A 23485-nucleotide genomic window follows, 5' to 3' on the forward strand; every position below is an offset into this window, starting at 1 on the left:
AGAAGGGACGGTGGTGAGGCTTGGAGGAGAGAGGAGTAAGGGAAGGACTGGTGAAGATAGGTCTTCAAAACTGGGTGTGCTGAGAGAGGAAGGCAGACAGGTAATACCCTGCGGAAATTCAGAGAAGGGACGGTGGTGAGGCTTGGAGGAGAGAGGAGTAAGGGAAGGATTGGTGAAGATAGGTCTTCAAAACTGGGTGGCATGGACAGCGATGATGAAGACAGCAGTGACCGCGAGAACAATTAAGAAGGTCAGTACTAGAGTTGGTCTGCCTGGCTCTGAATCCAACTCTACCTCTGACGAGTTGTGTGGCTTTGATTAAGTTCTCTAACCTCCCCGATCCTCAGCTTCCACATCTGAAACAGGGGGCTAATAAGAATTCTTCTCACACTGGGCTGTTCTGAAAATCAAATGAGCAAAATGCTCAGCATGGTACCTGGCACTGAGTAAGTATATCATGAACGTTAGTTATTAATATCGCTGTCGTTATGCGAGCGAAAGGAATACCACGGTGGTTGGGTCAAGAAGGACCTTGAATGAATGAAAGAAAATTAGCTAAGAATGTTTTCTGAAACTTCCATTTCTGTGAGATTCTCTTCTCTTCCATTTCTACAGGATTATTTTCATCCCCATCCCCCACCCCCTAATCCCAAACCCTTCTTCTCAACAAGAACACTGCCCTCGAAAAAACAGCTCATAGCCCGGCCACTTCAGACATACATACTAAATGAGCACATACTTCTTTCTCTCTCTCTCTCTCTTTTTTTTGGTGGGATATATTTTTAACTTAGAAGAAAAGAGAATGGAGTAAATTTAAATATAAAAAGATGTCATGAAATAGACACAACAGAATTAAGTGATACAAAAACTTAAGAAAAGATATTTTATGTGTTCTAAAATCTCATTAGGAGCATCATTTCAAAACTTGCAAAACTTACATGGACATATCAAGGAAAGGAGGCTGTGGGGGCTGAATACAAAGAGTCAGAAAGAAGTGGGTTCAAATCCAGTGTCTTACACTTACCAGCTGTGTGGGCCTGGGAAAGACATCACTGGCCTCAGTTGTATCATCCATAAAAAACTGAGTCAGTATACCTACCTTGCAGAAGTGTTGACTAATTTATGTAATACGCAAAGTATTTAACACATTGCTTTCTACATACACACAAAAAGGTCTATTATTTTATGTCCAGAAAAACAATGATATAGAATGAATACTACTTATATCCTGATTCCACAAAGAAATTAGTAGAGCTCACAAAAATTATTACAATTTCGCCAAAAAAAAGAGTCAAAGTGGAACATAAGACAAAAAAGAAGATGAAAGTAGGAAAATTAAAAAGAGAGGCCAGGAACGAAGCCAACACACAAAACACACTCCACAAATGCCTGTACGCTGGCTGTGGGTGGGCCACAAATTTAATTCTAAGCTTTAGATTAGCAGCACAAAGAGGGAAAATGATCACTTACAAGATTCAAAGTGTTCATATGATAAAAATAAACTGGGAGAAGCACAACTATTTCTGGTGATGAGAACAGAGAGATATTTTTACAGTGGGTTCTCATTAATGACAGAAAATGAATAATAGAGCATTTGCGACACTATCATTATAGTACTCAATGCACCCCGTCTGACAAGTGTTTATATTCATCATGGGGAAGACACCACGACTGGCTTTCTGAGGGATACAAAGACAGACTCGAGCTGGTTTGTGCCTTTGAAGAACTTACAGTCTTGAGAATGAGATGAACATGCACCTGAATGATTATAACATCAGGAGAACGTGCAATGTGCCCCCCAAAGGGAAAGATTAACTCCAACAGAGCATTAGGGAAAGCTTCATGGAATAGGCAGTCTTTTCTTTGGCCTCTAAAAGCAAGTTTTTATTTTTTAACATTTCATTATGGAAATTTTCAACCATAAAAAAAGTAGAGAAAAATAATATCATGAATGCCCATCAACCAGCTTTGACATTTTTCGTTTTTCCAATTTGGCTTCATCTATTTCCACTTTTTGGTTTGTTTTGCTGGAGCATTTTAAAGTAAATCCCATTAATCATGCCATTTAGCCTGTAAATACTTTAGTGTGTCTCATTTAAAAAAAATCATAACCACCAAGCCATTATTATACCCAACAGAATTACCGGTTATCCCTTAATATCGTCTGATTCTTAACACATGTTCAAATTTCCTAAATAGTTTCAGAGATGTCTTTTACAGTTGGTTAGTTCCAATAAGGATCCAAAGAAGGCGCACACATGGGCTTTGGTTGTTACGGTATACAGGGGACCTGAGAAACACAGTAACACTCTCTCCTACCACCCCTTTTTCATGCCTGCAGTCTGTTGAAGGAATCGGGCCGTTGTCCTGTAGTATGTTAGATGGGTGGAATTTTGAAAGGCAGCTATATGGGGAGGGAGGGGGCATTTCAGATACTTGGAGTAGGAACTGGGAGGTGGCTGTGCTTGGGATGTCAGGGTTGAGGTGATACTGACTATTGGCCTGTGCTATTCTTTGCACAATGGGGAGTTGGGCTTAGGGACATGTCTTAGCAAGTAGCTGTTAGACTAGAGCTGGGGAGGCTAGTTAAACGGTTGCATAACTGACCAGTAGAAAAATAATTAGTGCTGTAACTACAACAGCAGAGCAGCATTGCTAAGAGCTTGGGATCTGGATCCCAGCTGCTGGGTTCAAATCTCAGCTCTTCCACCCTCAAGCTGTGTGGCCTTGGGCAAATTTCTTAACATACCTAAACCACTACCAATGCCTGCCTCAAAATGTTGTCTTGAGGATTAAATAAAATTACCAGTGAAAGTGCTTGGTCAGTGCCCTAAAAAGTTAGCTACTGTAAGAGGACTGGTACAAGCAATGGCAGGAGGGTCTTCTGGAAGAGGCCTTGCAGAGTGGAATGGACCAGCTCCGATGACTGGTGGGATATGTTGAGAAACAGGAGTTAAGCAATTGAAGAATCATTGATAATTCAACTTTTTAAATCTCTTCTTCCCCAGCCTTCAAAACACACACACGTGTGCACACACATACACACACCATCACAGTCACTCTATCATTCACAAAGATAGAGAAGCAAGGAGGAAAGGCTGGGGGGAAAAAGATTAGGATGTTTTTCTTCAAAAGGATATACTGGGAACGCTAGAAGATTATCCATGTGAAGACAACCACTTGGAAGTTGAACGATTAGGTCTTGAACTCCAGACAAATGGTAGAGCTAGGGATATAGTTTCAAGGGTCCTCGACTTTGACATAATAGTTAACTCAGTAGTAAGATAAAAATAGTAAGTGAAAAGGTACAGACAAAAAAAAAAGAGCAAAGTAAAAAATCCCTGCATACAAACTGGTGAAGCCTGCCTGAATACACTGAAGCCCATTTAGGGGTCAAGAGGAAGAAGAGTTAGTGAATGAAGGGGGCTGAGGTGTGTTTCAACGTAGGCAAGGAATTTAGAAATGATAGTGTATGGAAATTAGGGTTTGTAAGACCACTCCTTGGTGTCAGATGCAGAGCTCAGAGAGAAGAGGTCTTGGAGGCAGTGACTGATTTGGGTATTAGGAAGTAATTTAAGACGCAGGGCCAATCCTGGAGAATGTGTTCTAAATGCAAATCTGGAAGCTGTCTACATCTAAGTAAAAATTGAAGACATACAAGAGGGAGAGAACTGAATGATGGGAGCAGAGAATCTCAGGCAATAATCTTAAAGTACGTAAGAAGGTAGAGAAGCCCAGAAACTGAAAAAGCCACTGGTTTGATGAACAGGAAGTCATTGGTACCTTTTGAGAGCCACAGAAGGGAATGGCTCATGTTTGAGTTGTGCATTTGTGAATTACAAACCCTGTGAGTACATTCATAATTTTTGCAAAAGGGTCTGTTCCATAAGGTGAGCTTAGTACCTTAGAAACTGAATTATCAAAGCTGCTATCTAATATAATGAAACAGAAGCCAGACAATTAAATCAGATGGGGGTGATTTGCACCCACGTGTAAAGAATCAGGAGCTGAATGTGTTCATTCCCAGTAGAGAACCACAAGTCTCATTAGACAGCCTAGCCTTAAAAGCACTCAGCTAGATGCTAAATGAAAAGTGGACCCATGTTTTCCCCACCAAGCATGTAGTGCATGCATGCTCCAAGGCCCACAGCCTTGGAGTCAACACTTTAGTTTATCATGGTTCCTGTGTAACACCACCACCATCATGAAACTGCTCTGGAGGGCTGACTGTTGTAGATCTAGAGGCTTACATTTTCATTTCTTGCGGGCAAGATATTAAATTCCTTGTTTAAGGAAAGTCTCAGAGGCCACCACAAAGTCCTGGTGGTGTGTTGTTTCGCCTCTGCTTGGTCCAACCAATGTTTTTCATGACAGGCGTGTTTATCGGTAATGAGCGGGCAGCTGGGAGGTCTGTCCCAGGCTGCCTATGGAGGCTGGTGAGTAAAGTTGAATGACATCAGGCGCAGGGCTGCATGACGGACTCATGTGAGTAGTTATCATAAATTCCTTCTGGGCCATGCGCACATGGCAAACCTACGGGAGGATAGAGCTCCCCTAAGCCCACCGTGCAGCTTGGTTTAGTCTACACCAATTGGTCCTGGCTCTGGTCTCTATTTCTGTTCCTCACCGCGAGTGATGGAGCTATGCAGCTGCACTCAGACAGGGCTCAACAGAGCTTCCTTCCCTTTAATGGCAAGGCAGCCACCTTCATCGAAGGAGAGAGAATTCCAACCTCCAGAGCCAAAAGGTGAGGCTGAAGGAATTCCATGTCTCTTAGCTTCTGGAATCTGCGAATAGCGGCCAAGTTACTAACTCCAGGCATGATTACACCTGGTTGGCTTTTACACTGCATTCTCTTTCTCATTTCCAAGTGTCTTCACTGAAACTAAAGCTTTCCTGTGGGTTGGATGGTGAACATTTGTTGTCTGCTCATCTGGGACAACAGTTGATTTTCTCAGATAAAAACTTGCTGTCTCAAGTAGGCTGTGGGTAACTCGGAAAGTGACCACCAGGGTCTTGTCTAAAAGTAGAAACAGAACAACTTTACCGAAACCCATAGCAAAAGTTCTGAATCCTAAGAGGCTTCATCCAGATGGATAATATTTGCTTCTCTCCATGCTCGCTGCTGGTCCTTATGTAGGGACCACATCTGCTTAAGAGTTAAAACAGGTGTCCTCCCCAGGCATAAATAGAATTTTCAGAGGCGATGCTGGGGCCCCTGCGTAGGCTCCGTGTAACAGAAACAGAACTCTGAGCACCACAAAACTCCAGTTTGAAGGCTAGACATATCGAAAAGTAAAGATACCCAAGGGAGCAAGACTCTTAAGAATGTCACCGAGAAGGAGAATAACGCAGCAATAAAAGGCAAAGGATACCGTAATATTCAGTCCCTGCTTCGTGATTCGCATGACTCAATCTGTCTACACCTGGTGCTGGTTTGCACTGAAAGCGTAACTGGCTAAAAATAAACCGCCAAATCCTAGGTTTTTCTGAAGTAGCAACACAGGCTTCACTTCAAATCACACATCGTTTCTCACATAAAAAAGCAGCAGTTGAGTCCGTAAGAGCCCTTTTCCTCCACAAGTGTAGGCTCTGATCCCACAATGTCATCACTCATATTCCAGTCCAGAATTACAGAGAAATTCTTCCAGCACTTTCTATTGGACCTCCTGGCCCCTTGGTCCTAAACTCACATACCCTGTGTGGTAGGCAGAACAATGATGCCCACATCCTAATCCTTGAAATTTCTAACTACAGGGGAAAGGGGGATTAAGGTTGCTAATCAGCTGACTTTAAATAGGGAGATTATTCTGGAGTATGGCATGGGCCCAATGTAACCACAAGTGCCCTTAACAGTGTAAGAGGGAGGGTTAGAGGTGTGAGGATGGAGGCAGGGTCAGAGAGATGCTATTTTGCTGGGTTTGAAGATGGAGGCAGGGGACTGCAAGCCAAGGAATGCGGGCGGCCTCTAGAGGCTGGAAAAAAGGGAAACAGATTCTGTCTAGAGCTTCCAGAAAGAATGCTGATGCTCCCTTGATGTTAGTCCACTGAGACCCGGGTCGAACTTCTGACCTCTAGAACTGAAGGATAGTAAATCTGTGTCATTTTAAGCCACAAAATGTGTAATAACTTGTTACAACAGCAATAGAAAACTGATACAAACCATCAGAAATCAGAAACAGCTTCCCTTGAAGAACTCTACTACAACTCTGGGATAGACATTTCCTGGGTTTCTTTGGCCATAAAACCTATTAATTTATTTTTTTCTGGTTAAACTCCAGCATCCAGCTGAGTGCTGATCCTCAGAAAAGATGATATAAAATGGCATGGCACCTTCTAAATTTGTGTGTGTGGCAGGCGGGGTGGCGGGGGGGAGGTTAGGTACAGCTGGAGAAGCTAATCTTTTTTTTTTCCCTTCCATTTTTACTGCAGAGAAATGCAGCTCTATTGTTAGAAACTCAATCCCTTCCGAGTGGACCTGTGTTCATGTGATTTTAAAATCTGCCTTTTCAGTTTCTCTGTTCTTTTTTCTTCAAAACATCCCTGTATGCTTTGAATGTTTGGGTAATTTTCTGAGATGATCTAAATCTAGAGAATTTTAGCTCACAAATTGTGTATATTTTTGTACTATGCCCTCAACACGATTGAGATAAGATTTGATCATATTTAAAACAGTAAAGCAGCAAACAGTCGTGAATTAGAAGATGAATAATTTAATTAGAATGCTAGGACTTGGAATAACTGATGTAAGAACATGAATAGATTTTACAGGCAATTGTGCACAAGTTTTTCTTTCCCCATTTTTTTTGTATATTATTTTCCTTTAACTAGAGAAAAAATAGCAAGAGATCCTTTGAGTGAGTTAATGTATTATAGACCAAGGACCCTTTTATGTAAAGATTTTTAGGATCTCCCTGGAGTGAGGACATAACTAAACTCCATGCTTAGAGATGGATGGGGCTATGTCAGGCCCTATTTCAATCCCTTTGCCCCCAAAGACCAGGAAATCTGATTTCTCTACCAAGGAACAAATAATGAGTCATTAGACGAGATGAGTGACGAGAACCCCTAAAACCTAGTAGTGGGGGGAGATTACATCAGGAGAACATGCCAGAAGAAGGGATGGTTGGACCCACCGAATAAAATAAAAAATAGAACAGGAGCACTTACCCTCATGTCTCCATTCATAGTTTTCGGTGCGTGATTGAATGCATGTGCAGGATCCTTGTTGTACACTTTGAGGAGCGATCTATCCTGAATGTTCCTGGAATCAAAAGCATCAATCACTATGGCAGATGAAAGGAGCCTTACTCTGGGCATTTCCTTTGCCAGCCCTCAAGAATCGGGTAAAAGACATCAACAGACAATCCGGTGATTGTCTGCAATCAACCAGACAAAATGTTCTTTTATCATAAAATAGGCAACAATAAATAAGGAAAAGAAGAAAAATGACTTCAGCTTTTCTTTCCTTTTTTTTGTTCTTCAGGAAAGTATTTTTCTTTCCATGTCGTTCTCCACCCATAAATATCAGGCAGCGTGAACTTTCTTTCAAGATTCTGAGCGAGGAAAGCTAACACTTTAAGAAACAATAAAGCTCCAATATTTACAATACATTCAAAGAGATTTGGTTAATATTTAAATATTTAACTGTTTACTTTGCCCAAACACCTGCTTTTCTGCTTATCTCATGTAATGCACACAAATGAAAAATGCTTTTTTTTCTTCAAACGATTTCAGGAAGGGAAAAAAAAATGTAACTGCTGTCCAGAAAAAAAAGTCGCCCAAAGACCAAAACTAGTACCTTTACAATGGCTGTTTTCTTCCATAGTGAGTTTTTAAAAATACTTTTCTACAGACAAGTTGAATTACTGGACGTGCAGGGTATTTAGAAGGAGTAGCAGCAGATAAATTCTCTCACTTGTCTGTCTCTGCTTCTGAACCCACCATTCAGAGCCCTGGTCATACCTCAGGCAAAGGGCAAAGGTCCCACATCTTGCTCAGAGCCTACCTTAAATTATTTAAGACATATGAATGTCCACGAAGTCCTTCTCCCTCCGTATTCAGCTTTCATCAACACAAGGGCCACCCAAGGCACTTTCGGCCCCATCTACACTGTGACTCCTTCCAATGCGGGCGCGATGAGCTCAGGGAAGTGTGTGCAAGAAGATGCATTCCTTTCCTCCAGGTGCAGCCACACGTTTTGTGGGCTGATCGCAATCGGTGGGATTATTGGGTTATGTTTTTGTTTTAAACAAAGTGGAGGATTCTTGGACTAGTCTTGCTTCCCTTCTTTAAATATCCGTCAGTAATTGCTTTGAAGCCACGACTAGCCCAAGCTTGCACGGTTGCTCCAGATTTCAATGAGCTCATTAGAAGTCTGCTTAAGGGGGAGCATGCAGTCCTTGTTACTAGACGGGGCCAGATTACCATGGAGGGGAGAGGTCACAGAAGGTGAGGATGTGGAGATTGACTAAAGGAACTTACCCTGTGGCTGAGGGGAAAAGACACAAGTGATGATAGGAAGAAAGTGAAAATCTTACTTGAGCCACGAAAAAAACTTAGCGTGATTCTAAAGGTATTTAAAATATATGAGGTTGGTTTATGATTAATTTAGAAACATGTTCATCCATGATGAACCAACAGGAAAGGCCCAGATTGCATTTACCATGGCAACATTTACAACACAGAATTTCAACCTGAACGCTCTGTAGCTTTTCCTATGGAAAATACGGAAACCCCAACACCATAATGAAATAGCCAAATGTTTAACAAATATACTCTCACTTCAAAAATACTGAAGGATGTGAAAGGAAATTTATCTTTGGGTTTAGAAGATTAAAGCCATTGGCTTCAGTTAAAATCTACATGATACAGTTTTTTAGCAGGGAGGGGACATTCTATATGATGCTGATGGTGAGGATTTACTCTACAATTCAAAGAAAATATAACAGGCATTTTATGCATAAAAGCAGAGGAATAGAATAATTCTCTGGAAAGGATATGCACCTGATCATCTAGCATAAACATTATAGTCATCACCAAATAAAAACATTTGATCCACTTAAATATTTTTAGATGCATTCTTATATGTAACTCAAAACACTGAAAAATAAAATTATAGACAAATTTATAAATCAATGACTTTCCTCTTAGACATTTTAAATGAGATTTAAAAGAAATCAGGCTATTCGTGCTGCAGTGTAAGGATCAATTTTGCAAATATAGACATATTAACTGAAGATTGTTAATGTTTGATTGCTTCTCTCAAGCACTGCTTGCATCTATTTTATCAACTGAGTTTGCATTAAGGAGGATCATTTCGGTTTGGAAGTTTTGGGGACCTCTTCTTCTTTCTCCTCCCTCCCACTTCTCTCTATGACTACTTCATGACAGTCTCGAAGAATGTGTGCAGGAAGTCCTAGGAGTAATACTCTGAGGCTTGGGAAGCTTCTAGAATATCGTGACTCACTGTCATACTTTAAAAATTCTGCAAGACAGTGGGGTCCAATGGTTCACAATAACCTCATCAGCTTTGAGCTCCATAATCAAAAGTAGCTTCACGAAGTTCCATGCGTATTTATTATTACCCATTCCCTCGATTGCTCTAACTACAAACACAGTGAAATGGCACGTCCACGTGAAAACTCTCCATGGGATTTTGTTACTGCAAACACATACTTTATATATAATGTGGTTACTTCATGTTTCAGTTTATGCTTTGCAAATTCAGAATTTTTTTGGTGACAGCTTGATTAATAATTTATTTCAGGAAACAAACATGAATTTTCTGCTACACATGAATATTTAACATGTTTTTAAAAAGCAGGGGGTATTGTGCAACAGAGGGGGCACCCATACCTGAGGGCATGTGTCAAACTTTGAAAGCCCTAAATTACTCACACACCTTGGCACACGCCTAAATATGTCATTTGTGATCATTGTCAGATATTTATCAGTTTACATTTATTATGCACTAAAGGCATACTTTTAAAAAGTGGTTCCCATTAATTCCATCATGAAGAAACAGGGCAGCCTGCTGTCTCCACGGGGCAGGGATCCAGAAATCCAGCCTGTGGCCCAGACGAGTTGGGGAAGGAACATTCTGAGGGAATGAAAAATTCTTGACCAAGAATGTGGACAGTCAGGTTTGGGGCTGGGCTTGGAAATGAACTGGCTGTGTGATCTTAAATAAGTCCCTGAACTTTGACGCATCTGAGTTTCTGGCCCCATAAAAGGAGAGGGCTGGATTATTCACTAAATGATTTTTTAAGTTCTAAAATGTTTAGAGGCTATACTAGTGACTGCTTGTTTGTGTTGATTTCAGTCTTTTTTCTCAGGGTTTTTGGCTGGGAGAGATCAGCTGCATCCCTTTTGCTCTATACACAACACCATGACAGTCGAAAAAGATGCTTTTATCCACGCCACCTGCAATAGCATGAGTCCATTCAGTCTCATTTTAGAATACATTCTACTAGGGGCCCTGGAGAAAGCCCACCTGGAAAATGAGATCCTTTAGGAACGGCCAACTATTTAAGAAATGAATGGAAAGGAAGAATGTTTCTCAGCCTCTCTTCTCGTGGACAATAGCATAGAGTCCACTGTTTTATTCTAACTTGTTAGTGTAAATAATGGCTCCATGGTATCATTACCTAAAACATCTTGTCTATGAGGGAAAGAGCACTGGAGAAAGAATTGGGAAAGTTCATCGTAAGTATGGCTTTCAACTCTTAGGATCTTGATCAAGTCTCTCCATCACCTTTCTGGCCTTAGTTTCCCTAACTCAGATAAACAGTGGACTGGATCATTTCTTACATTCTTTTCATATGTAACATGCAAAGACCTGTGTGGGAGAAGTCTGTCCTCACCTTTGGAAACCACACCTTGTAAGTGAATCATAGAAAACAAGATAGTGAATTCACACTTGTGTAAGGTAAGCCCGCCAATCAGGATAATAGCTATGCTTTCTTCATGCGACACGGAGAGATTAGGACTGGGTACAAACGGTGGCGATGGTAAATGCAATGTGGTGGATGCACACACGCAAACGATGTGAATACTCACCTTACATCATTTAATTCATAATAGACATTCCTGCTTTCATCTTTGATGTAAATGGCGACACTGGGCGACTCCAGCATTTTCATGGTGAGCTGCTGTGGAAAGGCACTTACAAAGAGAGCACGGATTGTGTCTGCACTTGTGATTTCATTCGGCATCCTGAGCTGCTTGGTTTCATCTCCATACTGGAGATAGAGAACCCCTGCATGAAAAATGAGCACAGTGATCAGTCAAGATCAAGACTCACGAAACAGGAAGCACAAGCTAAGCCACCTACGTCCTACCACAGGCAGGAATGTTCGGGACAAGCTCGGAAAGCATGTAATGAGAGACGATTGCTTGGAATTTCCAAGGAATGCACTCTCTAGTTATCACATAAATACCCACTTTTTCTCTTACAGTCCAGGCAGGTGTTAAAGAGGCTAATTTTCAACTGTTTTAAAACCAAAAAGACAAGACGCTAACCTCGGGTAGCCTAAAGCAAAAGGCAATACTTAATTCCCTTGAAAGGTGTATTTAGGAATGTGATCCCCTCGTAGGGTGATTTTCTCCATGTCTTTCACTAACTAGAAACACATTCATTACAACGATGGTTAAGACACGTAGTTTAAGTCTTCACAGTCCATTCAGAAACATTTTAAGTGGAAATGCTACAATATTTCTATGGCTATAATACGTATTTATCGAATATTTATACCATATGAAACTATTTACAAGAAAAGAGTCTGGCATCCTAACATTTCAAGGTAGAAAATGGAACAAGTCAGTTATACAAAGAAAAACACAAGCACAGGATCAGAGCATTTTAGAGTTCCAGGGGGTATGTGGCTCCCACTGAACTGTGTCTCTCAGTATCCATGTCCCTGTGGAGTGTAGTATCTTCCCACATCGCATCCGGGCTTGGCCATGTGACTTGCTCTGGCCATTGGGACATTAGCAAGTGTGATGCAAAATGGAGGCTTGATAATTGCTTACATACTAGAGCTTGTCCTCTTGGTGAGTGTAGTCTTGGATGCTCCCTCATGGAGCCAAGCTTCTGTGCAGTCCAACTGAGCCACATAGGGAGGCCACATGGAGAAGAATGGAAGCCCTGACGGACAGCCCCCACTAAGTACCCATTCTACAGCCAGGACCACTGGCCAGTAATGCGGGTGCGCCATCTTGGGAGGGGAAGCCCCAGCCCAGGTTAGCTGCCCCACGTCACATGAAACAGAAATGAGACGCCCTCTCCAAGCCCTGCCCAAATTGCAGAATCATGAGCAAATAAATAACTGTTGTTGTTTTAAGTCACTATGTTTAGGGTTACTGATTATTCACAAATAAATAACGGAAACAACTATCGAAGATGCTGACATTTAATACGAATCCTACTTCCTGTGGGAACCTGCTGAGGAGGCATTTACCATCACCAGAGTAGGCTTTGGCAGGGGAGACTCGAAAGAAAATAGAATAGGACTTTCGGTTAAATATGGCAGTAACAAATTTATCTCTACCTCCTCCTGAAATTCCATTAAAATGACAACGAGGAATAAAAAGGCATAAATCAAAGAGTTGAGGGAATGAGAGGGGAAACAATAGCAGCCGGGAGAAAGCTGACACCTAAGTCTTCAAGGGGAGAACTCCACATAAAACATGCAGGCCTGGGAAGCTGGGGATCATGAGGCACCTGATCCTTCTGAAGGTAGGAATGCAGAGTGAGTGGACAATACAGGGCTGGATTGAACTTTCTGTTTTCTTTCCAATGGTGTAGCAACCTGCCTACATTTCCCTTTCTATCCCACTCAGCCAAGCGACTCTCAGTATCCACAGAAGATTGAAGAGGTCAAACCAAACAGACTGGATTCTAGCTCAACAGCACAGGGGAGGGCGGGTGAGGTGTCCTCTGACAGAATGTGGCAAAGGGCTGATGCCTCAGTCGGGAAACCGGAGGAACCCTCTTGACTAGCTAACCAGAAGAAACCAGCAGATTTTTGAGGGTGATGTTCAGGTTCTGTCTGGTCATCCATTGTGAAGCAGCCTGGATCATAGAGAAAAGCTTCCAGATTGTTCTACAACTGTGCCTCGCACATACATTAACAGACTCCTGGGACTAACAGACATTTCATAAAAGCCTCTAACGTGAAAGAAAAGATGAAAGTAAACAGAAAACAGAAACTCAGAAGAGATGAGACAGTCCAACAGAAGGAGAACATTTGGAAAGCAAGAGCGAGCTCTGGGAACCACGAGAGCAGAAATGAAAAATTCAGTGAAGAAGAAAAAGTGGATGAAATCTCAGAAAGTGGAGTAAAAAGACTAATGGATGAGAAAAGGGTGAAATCCTGTAGGAAAAATAGAGAATTATTTCAGAGCATCTCAATTCCTTATAATGGGGATTTAGGTAAAAGAGATCAGGAAAGGGGCCGGCCCAGTGGCGTAGTGGTTAAGTCTGTGCACTCTGCTTTGGCGGCCTGGGGTTTGCCGGTTTGGATCCTGGGCACAGACCTACACCACTCATCAAGCCACGCTGTGATGGTGTCCCACGTAGAAGAACTAGAAGGATTTACACCTTGGATATTCAACTATGTGCCGGGGCTTTGAAGAGAAAAAACCAAAAAAAAGAGATCAGGAAAAACAGAGAAGTTTTACAAAAAGTATTATAAGAATTTTTTTCCCCAAAACTGAAGGATATAAGCTTGGAAATTGAAAATGTTCATGAAATGCTCACCACACCCAGGTTTGTCACTGAGACATTCCAGATGGCAGAGGGAAAACAGAGGTTCCTACAAGTTCCTGAGGATGGGGAGAAAAGTCACAAAGGAAGGATCAGCAGTCAGAAAGGCATTAGTTTTCTCAACAGCAACCCAGAAACTAAAGGCAAGGGAGAAACAGCCTCGAAAATCTGGGAGGAAATACTTTTGATTGTAGGTCCACATCCATCCAAATAATCAATCAGGCCTTTATTAAAGTCCACTTTTCAGTGAGGCCTTCCTGCACCACCTCATCCAAAATTTCAGCACCCTTTCTCCCTAATATTTCACACCCCATCCTTGCTTCATTTCTGTTCCTGAGCACTTTTCACTATACACTATAATTCATATTTTAATTATTGCTATTGTTTATCGTCAGCCTCTCCCTTTAGAATGTAAGCTTCATGAGGTCAGGGATTCCTTTTTTAACTTTTTTTGCTGTTCTTCACCATGGTATCATTAGTACCCGTGATACTGTTATGTAGTAGGTTCTTAATAAGTGTTTGTTGAATGAATGAATGAATGATGTCATTTCAATATCCAAAAGGAATGTTCAGTTGGGATCTACCCAAGCTATAAGAGCTTTTGCTACATGATATAAACAGCCTAGTAATCTCATTCCTGGTTTGTATACACATTAGAAATACATTCTGAAGTGGCTGCTTCCTTGACTGGAGTGGTCCTTTTGCATCGAGCATAAGCAGCTCAATTTCCCCTCTCCACCCATCACAGTATTGACCCTCAGCTTCTTCAGGGAGCTAGTCTTACAGGATGTCCATGCTGTCACACATTTTTCAGAGCACAGAAAAAAACTTCCAAGCTTGTCTGATCACAGATCGTGTAATGTTTTCTCCCCAAGGAGGAGATGTGGTGACTGTCCCATGTGATTGTTAATGCCACATCAAAAGGCCAAAGCCACTCTTGAGGTCTGGGTCCCAAACATGCCTGGGTGAGGCCCCTACAGATGGGCCACTTACGGCCTCACTACAGTCAACTATCCCGGCCTCACTCGGCCAAAGGGCCTGGTTGTCAGCCCCACATCTGCATTCTGTACGTGTGTGTGCTTGAAATAGAATTTGTAGGCTCCGGGTGAAAAAAAAATGGGCTTAAACTATGGTTACCTCAGGGTCTGGCTGGTGCAGCTGCCAGCTGGATACACAAGTCCAGTTAGAGATCATGAAAATCTGGAGAAGATGGGAAAGAAGCCTTCACGAACAGAGCAGAGTAGTCTTTTGACACTTGCTTCGGTTTGCTTTCTCAATTCAGGAAAGGTATTTAGAAATGCTTAAACTCAGAAGGAATTCTCTTAATATACGATGGCGTTTTATTGGCACGGTGAGGACATTCTGCATGTTCTGGCACATATCCCTAGCTCTGAGTTAGTGCTGGCTGCTCCAGACTCACAGAGGAAGTCTGAAGGACGTTGGATCATAAACTCTTTTTTTATGATGAAGGCAAGAGGACAGGGAAATGCATTTATGGGATGTCTGCTATGTGTCAGAAATGGTACGCATGTCTTTCATTTAATCAGCATGGCATCTCTTGTCAGGGTGGTGTTACGTCTTTTTACAGATAGGGAGAAGAAAGCTCAGAAGGTCCAAGTAACTTTCCTAAAAGTCACAGCTAGTAAATGGTTTAACTAACTTATACATCCAGTTCTGTCAATGTGCAGAACCCATGATCTCTCCCTTGACGCATACAGCCTCTGAAATTCCGCATTTAGCCACATCCATCTCCTCCAACCTTCTCTCTGGACGATCTTAGCTGTCCTCACACTTTTAGCCTGACCATCTGCTTGAAGATGTTGAAGCATGATGGGGGCAGCTCAGAAAGAAGATTCCTGTCTTTAAGTCAACTGAAGTAAATGCTGACACATGGTTAGAAACGATCCACCTGCTGGGGCGAGCGGGCGAAGGCGCAGAGCTCTGAAAGCAAGAGTGTTGAAATGAACCTCACAACACTGGGGGCCCTCCTGCGAAGCCTGAAAACTCAAGAATTCTTCTACCTCAGTGGCTCTGCAAAGGCAATATGCATTTTTCACCAAGAACTCTTGGTTTCCTTTCACAAAAAACCAAGCGCACTTGGCAGGTCACACTTGGGCGATATACATCCTCATAATCTTTTGAATCTCAGAATCAGTTCCAGAATGTGGGACATCTAAAATATTCTTTATCTTAATATGCTATGCAAGGATTTTCACAGTGTGACCTTGCTATGGATGGAATGCTTGTGCTCCTCCAAAATTCATGTTAAATCCTAGTTCCCAGTGGCACAGTATTTGGAGGTGTGGCATCTGGAAGGTAATTAGGTCATGAGGGTGGAGCCCCCCGATGAGATTAGTACCCTTAGAAGAGACATGGAAGAGCTTGTTTTCTCTCTTTGCTCTCTGCCATGTGAGGATGCAACGAGAAGATGGCCATCTGCAAACCAGGAAGTGGGCTCCCTGCAGATACCAGATCTATACACATCTACACTCCATGCTGTGCCATTGGCTTGGGTGACCTTGCCACCATTTCTTTGTTTGGCACACACATCACCTCCTCTGAGCAGTTTTCCCTAAACATTCCTCCACCACTTTTCCATTAAGAATTGAAGAGTTAATTTTTCTCACGTTGTTTTTTACTAAAATTGCAAGCATGGCTTCTAATTTTGCATTCTGGTTAGCTGAATTCATCAGATGGCAATATATCGTAAAGTGTTAGGCACACAGTAGATGCTCAAATCTCTTTTAGTTGAAATGGATTCAATTCTCTCTGTAACATGGCCAAGTTAATATGATGTATGCTTGCCTTCTGGAATGCTTTCTACAATTTCCCCTAAACAGCATTTTCCGCAGGCAGATGATGTTGACAATTCCAAATGACCTAAATTCCTCAGTTTCTCCAAATCCACTTAAGATTATGCAAATCAATCCTTGCATTACAACTATGGCAAATGGCTAATGCCTTAAAAATCTAAGGAGCTCTTACAGTACTTTCTGATGGTAAACGAAAAGTTTTCAACTTAATAAGAAAAATATAAACATTAAAATAATAAGATAGCTTTTTACGCCTATGGAATTGGCAAAGATTTTTACAATAAAATAAACAGTGTTGACAAGGGTTGGGAAAATAAGTTCTCTCACATACTACTATTGGGAAAGTAAACTGATACCACTTCTCTGAAGAGTTATTTGTCAATATTTGTCAACAGCCCCCAAAATATACATATGGTTCGAGCCAGTAATTCTACTTCTGCACATTTATGCACAGAGATGTACTCACCACGATGCTCAACAAAGCATCATTTGTAAGAATAATATGGGGGCGAGCTCAACATTAGAGGATTCATTTAAGAAACCAATTCATTGGAATACTATGCTGTTATTAAAGGGAATTCTAAAAGAACATGGCAATGAGAAAAAAATTTCATTTTGTTAAGTGGCAAAGTATGTTATAAAACAGAAAGGAACTAGATTTTTTTTTTTTTTTTTAAAGATTGGCACCTGGGCTAACAACTGTTGCCAATCATTTTTTTTTTTTTCTGCTTTATCTCCCCAAACTCCCGCTATACATAGTTGTATATCTTAGTTGCAGGTCCTTCTAGTTGTGGAGGAACTAGATTTTTAAAAATCAGTTAGTCACTTTGATGGCAGTGATGGATCCAGGTTTTGTGGGGCCTGAAACTTATCCAGTTTTGAGAGACCTCTTTAAGAACAAGAATACAAAGTTAGAAACATAAAATTCAGTATGAAAGTTACTTACTTATTATAGAGGCCCGAACCTTGGTTTCATCAGGCTCACGGTTGAGTCTACCTACTTGATGAATGTACACCAAAATGTCAAGAGTGGTTGTCTTTGGGTGGCGAGTTCATGGGTGATAATGTTCTCTTTTTTATGCTTTTTTGGATCTGCTATACTTTCCAAAGCAAGTATGCTTTGATTTGATCATCTTAAAAGATAATCCCTGCAGATCTAAAGAGACTGGCCAATTAGGATCCTACTCAGTTAACTGGCTAATTTTTTTTAAGCCAGAAGAGATGGGTCAGGGGAGGCTGCTCATAGAAAAACTTTCAGTGGAGGTGGTAGAATGTAAATTGGCATCTGAAATGGGGAAGATATTGGTATTTAATAAGCAAAAGATTCCAGTATAGTTAATGCAGTGGTGTATTCTTAAGAGACTGAATTCAAAAGTCTTAAGATTTTTTTAAAAAGTGTAATTCACTGAGAGGTACCTTAGAGGGACCTGTAGAAATGGCATCTTTCATTCACTCTGGACAAGCCCCTATGGTGTGCCAGGTACTGTGCCAGGAATGGGAGGTACTGGATAAACTTATGGCCACCCCCTGTGTTCTAACCCCTACTGTGGTTCCATAAATGACACTGTTCTTTAGAAGGTAGCAATTTATGCCCAACACCAGCTGACAGTTTGTTTCAGACACAGCAGCAATTGGAAGACAAGGCCATGTCTGTTCCTTGAAAAGCTCCAGCATGCCCTCTGATGTCGGGAAATTTTCACATCCTAGAGAGAACTTACACTGCCACGTCCCTTCTTAGGGAATAGCTTTTCAAGTAAGTGACAAAGCAGGACGGTGAAGGTTGCCTTGCAAGGAAGAAAAAGATAATAGAAAATTTATTCTCCACGGAAAGTCCGGATGCTCTTTATTTTTGGAATGATTTTACTCTCAGATTTCAGTATCTTTGCTTTGAGTAAACACCAAATCTTTGCTGCAGCATCTGAAAAGGACTCTATCAATCAGATATTTTCTTATTTCACTCAGATACTTGACATTCAAAGACAACGTAAGGCTTCAAGTTTTTTAACTAATTGTCTTCTATTAGTTTTAACTGAGGAACTATGGAGACCCTCTGGAAAGTCTTTAAAGGAGAGTCTTTATGAGAGGGACTCAAAACTTTCAGGCCATAGCAATTCTAAGCCAAATTCTAATTTAGAATATGCTTTAAAGGGTCATAACTGTGCAGCAACCTGCGTTAGCATCATGAAAGAACATATTAAAAACAATAAGTTTGTAGGAAGTTAAATATGGTAGAGTCTTGCTCCATCCACTAACCTGACAGACAGCAGTCACTGGACAGAGACCCTGTTTGGAGGCATTCTCAACACAAAGTCTTAGTAATGGCACCTGAGTGCTTAATCCTTTAACTTTGTTTTGTTCTAGACCAATTGGTACAGTTGGGACTCAAGTGAAATGATAATACCACTGAAGTGAGCATCCCAAGGCATTTCTCTAAAAAAATGCCTTCAAGAATTTGTTGATGACTTCTGGGATTCAAGCTGTGGTGAAGACCCTAATGTCTAAGATGCTGATTTCTGGTGCTCCGATCCCGGTCATTCCCAACGAGTCTTACTGTCCGTTTACGTGGATAGGGAGAAACTTGTCTATGAAGAAGCTACAATGCAAAGTCACTACAGAACCTACAGCAAAATCAACCTAGTCAGTAATTTAATCTTAAAGGTTATTCAACAATTCAAGTAGAAAGCATCATAGGCAAACACTGTGAGAAACACTGTAACTGATTGTGGGCATGCTACAACCGTAATTGAATTCTCTCTTACACTTAAGGTGAACTGTCGGTTACATTAAACATGGCAGTGCCAACTCATTTTTTTAAGGCTGGATGTTAGGAAAGTAGTAAAAGAAAAGACTTCAAATTTAAATGCAAACCCCTAAGTAAAATATTGGAAAGCAAGTCTAGCAATGTATGAAAAAACATATCATGACCAAGAAGAGTTTATCTCAGGGATGTAAGGATAGTTTAACATTAGAAAGTTTAATCTCAATACTTTCTGCAATAACAAATGAGTAAAGAGAAACTATGCAACAATCTTGATAGTGTCAGAAAAATGTTAAGGAAAACCTATAACACATTCATAGTTTTTCAAAAGCCAATAATTTAAGAATTAAAGAGAACTTTCTTAACTTGGTGAAAAGTATCCACCAAAAGTCTCCACCAAGCATAATGCTTAATGATGAAATGTTAGGAGCCTTCTCTTTAAGTTCAGAATTTTCGCTATCATTGCATCTGAAGTCCTAACTGGCACAGTTAATAGAAGAAAAAGAAATAGGGGCCAGCCCTGTGGCCTAGTTGTTAAGTTCGACGCGCCCAGGTTTGGTTCCCGGATGCAGACCTACACCACTCATCAGTGACCATGCTGTGGCAGCAACCCACATACAAAATAGAGGAAGATTGGCACAGGTGTTAGCTCAGTGTGAAACTTCCTCAGCAAAAGAAAAAGAAATAAAAGGCATATGGATCAAAACTGTGATCATTCTCAGATGATATCACAGAGAATGCAAGGAAACCTGTAGACACACTATTAGAACTAATAAGTATTCAATATGACTGACTGATATACAATCAATGTATAGACTCAACAGCAACCTCAAATACTAGAAAAAATTAGAAAGTATAGTTTAATAAAAATAGAAAATTTGTAATAACAGTATGGCAATTTCAAAGAACAACAATAAGAGGGAGTTACTTGCCCTACCAAATATCAACACTATTAAAACAGTGTGGTTCTGGCACAGGGAAAGAACAAATGGGAACTACAGAACAAAACTGAAAGCCTAGAAAAAGACGCAGGTTTTACGAAAGCTTGATATAGGACAGAAGTGGTGGTAAGATCCGTGGAGAAATGACTATTCAATAAATAGTGTCAGGAAAATTGGTTCTCCATATGGAAAAAGTGAAAAACAGATCCTTTGCTTACACCATAAGTAAAATAAATTCCTGACGGACTAAAGACCTGTGTGTAAGAAGTTAAACTATGGAACTTAAAAAAACAAAACATGGTGTCGTCTCCTGGCATATGGATATAGGGAGAGACTTCTAAAAGAAACAAAAATCATAAACCATAGAGAAAGATAGTGCTTCATTATACTACATTAAAATGAATTTTTTGTACTACAAAGGATATTGTAGACAAAGTAAAGAAGACAAACCACAGTCTGAGGGAGGATATTTATAACTCACAGACTCTACCAAGGAGCAGTATTCAGAATAACTAAAGAACCCTTATAAATCAATAAGAAAATAGGAAGTGGACAATAATGGATATCCCAAAATGGATACAAATAGGCAACTCATAGAGGAAGAAACCTCAACAGCCAATAAACACACAAATGCCCAACCTCACTACTAACAATGAAATAAAAATTGAATCAGTGACATACTATTTTATACTCATCAGCTAGGCAAAAGTCAGTAAATCTAATAACCTCAAATATTGGCGAGGTCATGGGAAAATGGCGTCTGTTATTCATTGCTGGTGGGAGTGTAAATTTGCACAATCACTTTGGGACACCTGGTAAAGCTGAAGATGTGCATCCCATAACCTGGCTATTTCTTTTAAATTATCCATCACAGATGAAAATCTCATGTGTGCACACTTATTCCAGGATGCTCATTGGAGCACCATTTCTCACTGATTTGTTCTTGTTAGTTTATTCATATAATGGAAAGTAAGAGCAGTTACAATGAATCACGTAGAACCACATCTATCAACATGGATAAATCTCAAAAACATTAAGTTGAGATCCAAGATGGTGGCGTGAGCAGACTTCTTTGTCTCTCCCCCTTCGAATCTACAACTAATTGGACATTCATCGCTTGACAAAGGATATCCATATAGCATCTCAGGACGTCGGAGAGACCCACACTGCTATACATCAGAAGGCCGACGGACTTCCCTCCGGGAGGAGGTGGAGATAGGTGAAAACTCTCCAACCCCGACCCCTGAACAGCCTAGAGCCTGCGGATGCCCCCAGAACATTGCCGCACGCCAAGGGCAGGAGGGAGCGCACACCAGAGGAGCGACTGTGGAAACAGGTGAACAGAGCCCTACCTAAGCCCCCCGCAATTACACCTGAGCCCAGAGGGAAGCTCCAGAGTTACACACTGGAGGTGGTGGGGAAAACCCCTACCCGCCATTAGCGGAGAGGTCCAGCCCAGCATCCACAACGCCTGGGGGATCCCAGAGAGAATCCCAAATGGCGCGCCGGCCCGCCAGCTGCCGCCGCCGGCTCCTCTGACCGGGCTTTCCCCCCCGAGGGGCTTGGGACTACCGGAAATCTCCTGGGAGAGGACCGGGGCTGGGTGGAGCTCCAGCAGCTGGCTATGCAGCCCGGGAGAGAAACTCTAGAGTTCCGTCCCGGCAGCAGGCAAGAGTCTTTACTGGCCATTATCGGAGAGGCCCCTCCCAGCATCCACAATACCGGGAGGGTCCCAAAGAGGAGAATCCCAGGCAGGGCAGCAGCCGACCAGCTGCCACTGAACTCAAGGTATCTGGCTATCCCCCAGACAGAGCAATGGGCTCCCCGAGATCCTAGGGGAGAGAACTGGGGCTGGGTGGAGTTCCAGCAACCCGGCTCTGTGGCCCAGGGGGAAGCTCTACAGTCTCACAGAAGCCTCAGCGATAGCCTCTGCACAGCACTAGTAGAGAGCACCCATCCGGCAGCCACAAGGCTGGAAGACCCTGGGACAAAAGTAGCATAGCTAGGTGAGCTAACCACAGACTGTAGAAAATGCCCATAGCTCTGCTGTGACCCATAGTGGACAAGCGAGATTTTGTGGGCGCCGACAGTGACAGAGCTGCAGATATAAGTGATCCTGCCCCTGGCCGCTGGGAAAGCCCATAACACTGCTGCAGAACCTAAGGAGGGACCACGTCTAGGTGGTCTGCAACAGTAGGCACCAGCAGTCTGAAGCCCCCCTGTGACGGCCTCCACCGCTGAAGAGGGAACCCACAGGATCACTGTGACTGCGACAAGGGCCCAGGCCCAGTTAGCAACAGCTGATAGGGTTCCTGGTTGAAGCAGTATAAAAGCTGTCCCCCCACCACACTAGTAGAAACAAATGGAAGCAGTAACTAAACTCTATCTCTATGAGGAGGCACAAATCTACACCATCAAGCAATATGAAAAATTACATTAAATCTCCAGAACAGAAGGAAAATGACAAACACACAGAAAACAATCCCAAAGACAATGAAATATACAACCTAAATGATGATGACTTCAAAACAGCCATCATTAAAAAACTCAATGAGTTAAAAGAGAATTCAGATAGACAACTCAACGAGTTCAGGAGCTATGCCACAAAAGAGTTCGATACTATAAAGAAGAACCAAACAGAAATACTGGAAATGAAGAACACAATAGAGGAGATTAAGAGAAATCTAGATGCACTGAACAGTAGGGCCAATAATATGGAGGAAAGAATTAGCAATTTGGAAGATAGGAATATAGAAATGCTGCAGGCAGAGGAGGAGAGAGAGCTAAGACTAAAAAGAAATGAAGAAACTCTCCGAGAATTATCTGATGCAATTAGGAGATGCAACCTAAGGATTATAGGTATACCAGAGGGAGAAGAGAGAGAGAAGGGGGCAGAAAGCCTATTCAAAGAAATAATGGCTGAGAACTTCCCAAACCTGGGGAGAGAGATGGAACTTCATGTGACAGAAGCCAATAGATCTCCAAACTTTATCAATGCAAGTAGACCAACCCCAAGACATATAGTAGTGAAGCTAGCAAAAGTCAACGACAAGGAGAGAATACCAAGGGCAGCCAGGCAGAAGAAATTAACCTACAAAGGAACCCCCATCAGGCTTTCAGCAGATTTCTCAGCAGAAACTTTACAGGCTAGAAGAGAGTGGAATGATATATTCAAAAATCTGAAGGACAAAAACCTGCAGCCAAG

General features: G+C 41.7%; 1 protein-coding gene across 15 annotated transcripts in view; it reads right to left on the bottom strand.

Annotated features, from left to right (window-relative positions):
- Nucleotides 1–23485, bottom strand: part of KIAA1217 (KIAA1217 ortholog) — a 292914-nt gene that overhangs the window by 86324 nt on the left and 183105 nt on the right. For all 15 annotated transcript variants that reach the window (XM_046678956.1, XM_046678938.1, XM_046678947.1 and 12 more), the window contains 2 exons: nt 11062–11260; nt 7171–7264 (listed from right to left, as the gene is read on the bottom strand). In XM_046678956.1, the coding sequence (XP_046534912.1) occupies nt 7171–7264; nt 11062–11260 (293 nt within the window). The remainder of the gene's footprint in view (nt 1–7170; nt 7265–11061; nt 11261–23485) is intronic.

Source organism: Equus quagga, chromosome 12 (assembly GCF_021613505.1).
Source record: "Equus quagga isolate Etosha38 chromosome 12, UCLA_HA_Equagga_1.0, whole genome shotgun sequence".
Taxonomy (NCBI): domain Eukaryota; kingdom Metazoa; phylum Chordata; class Mammalia; order Perissodactyla; family Equidae; genus Equus; species Equus quagga.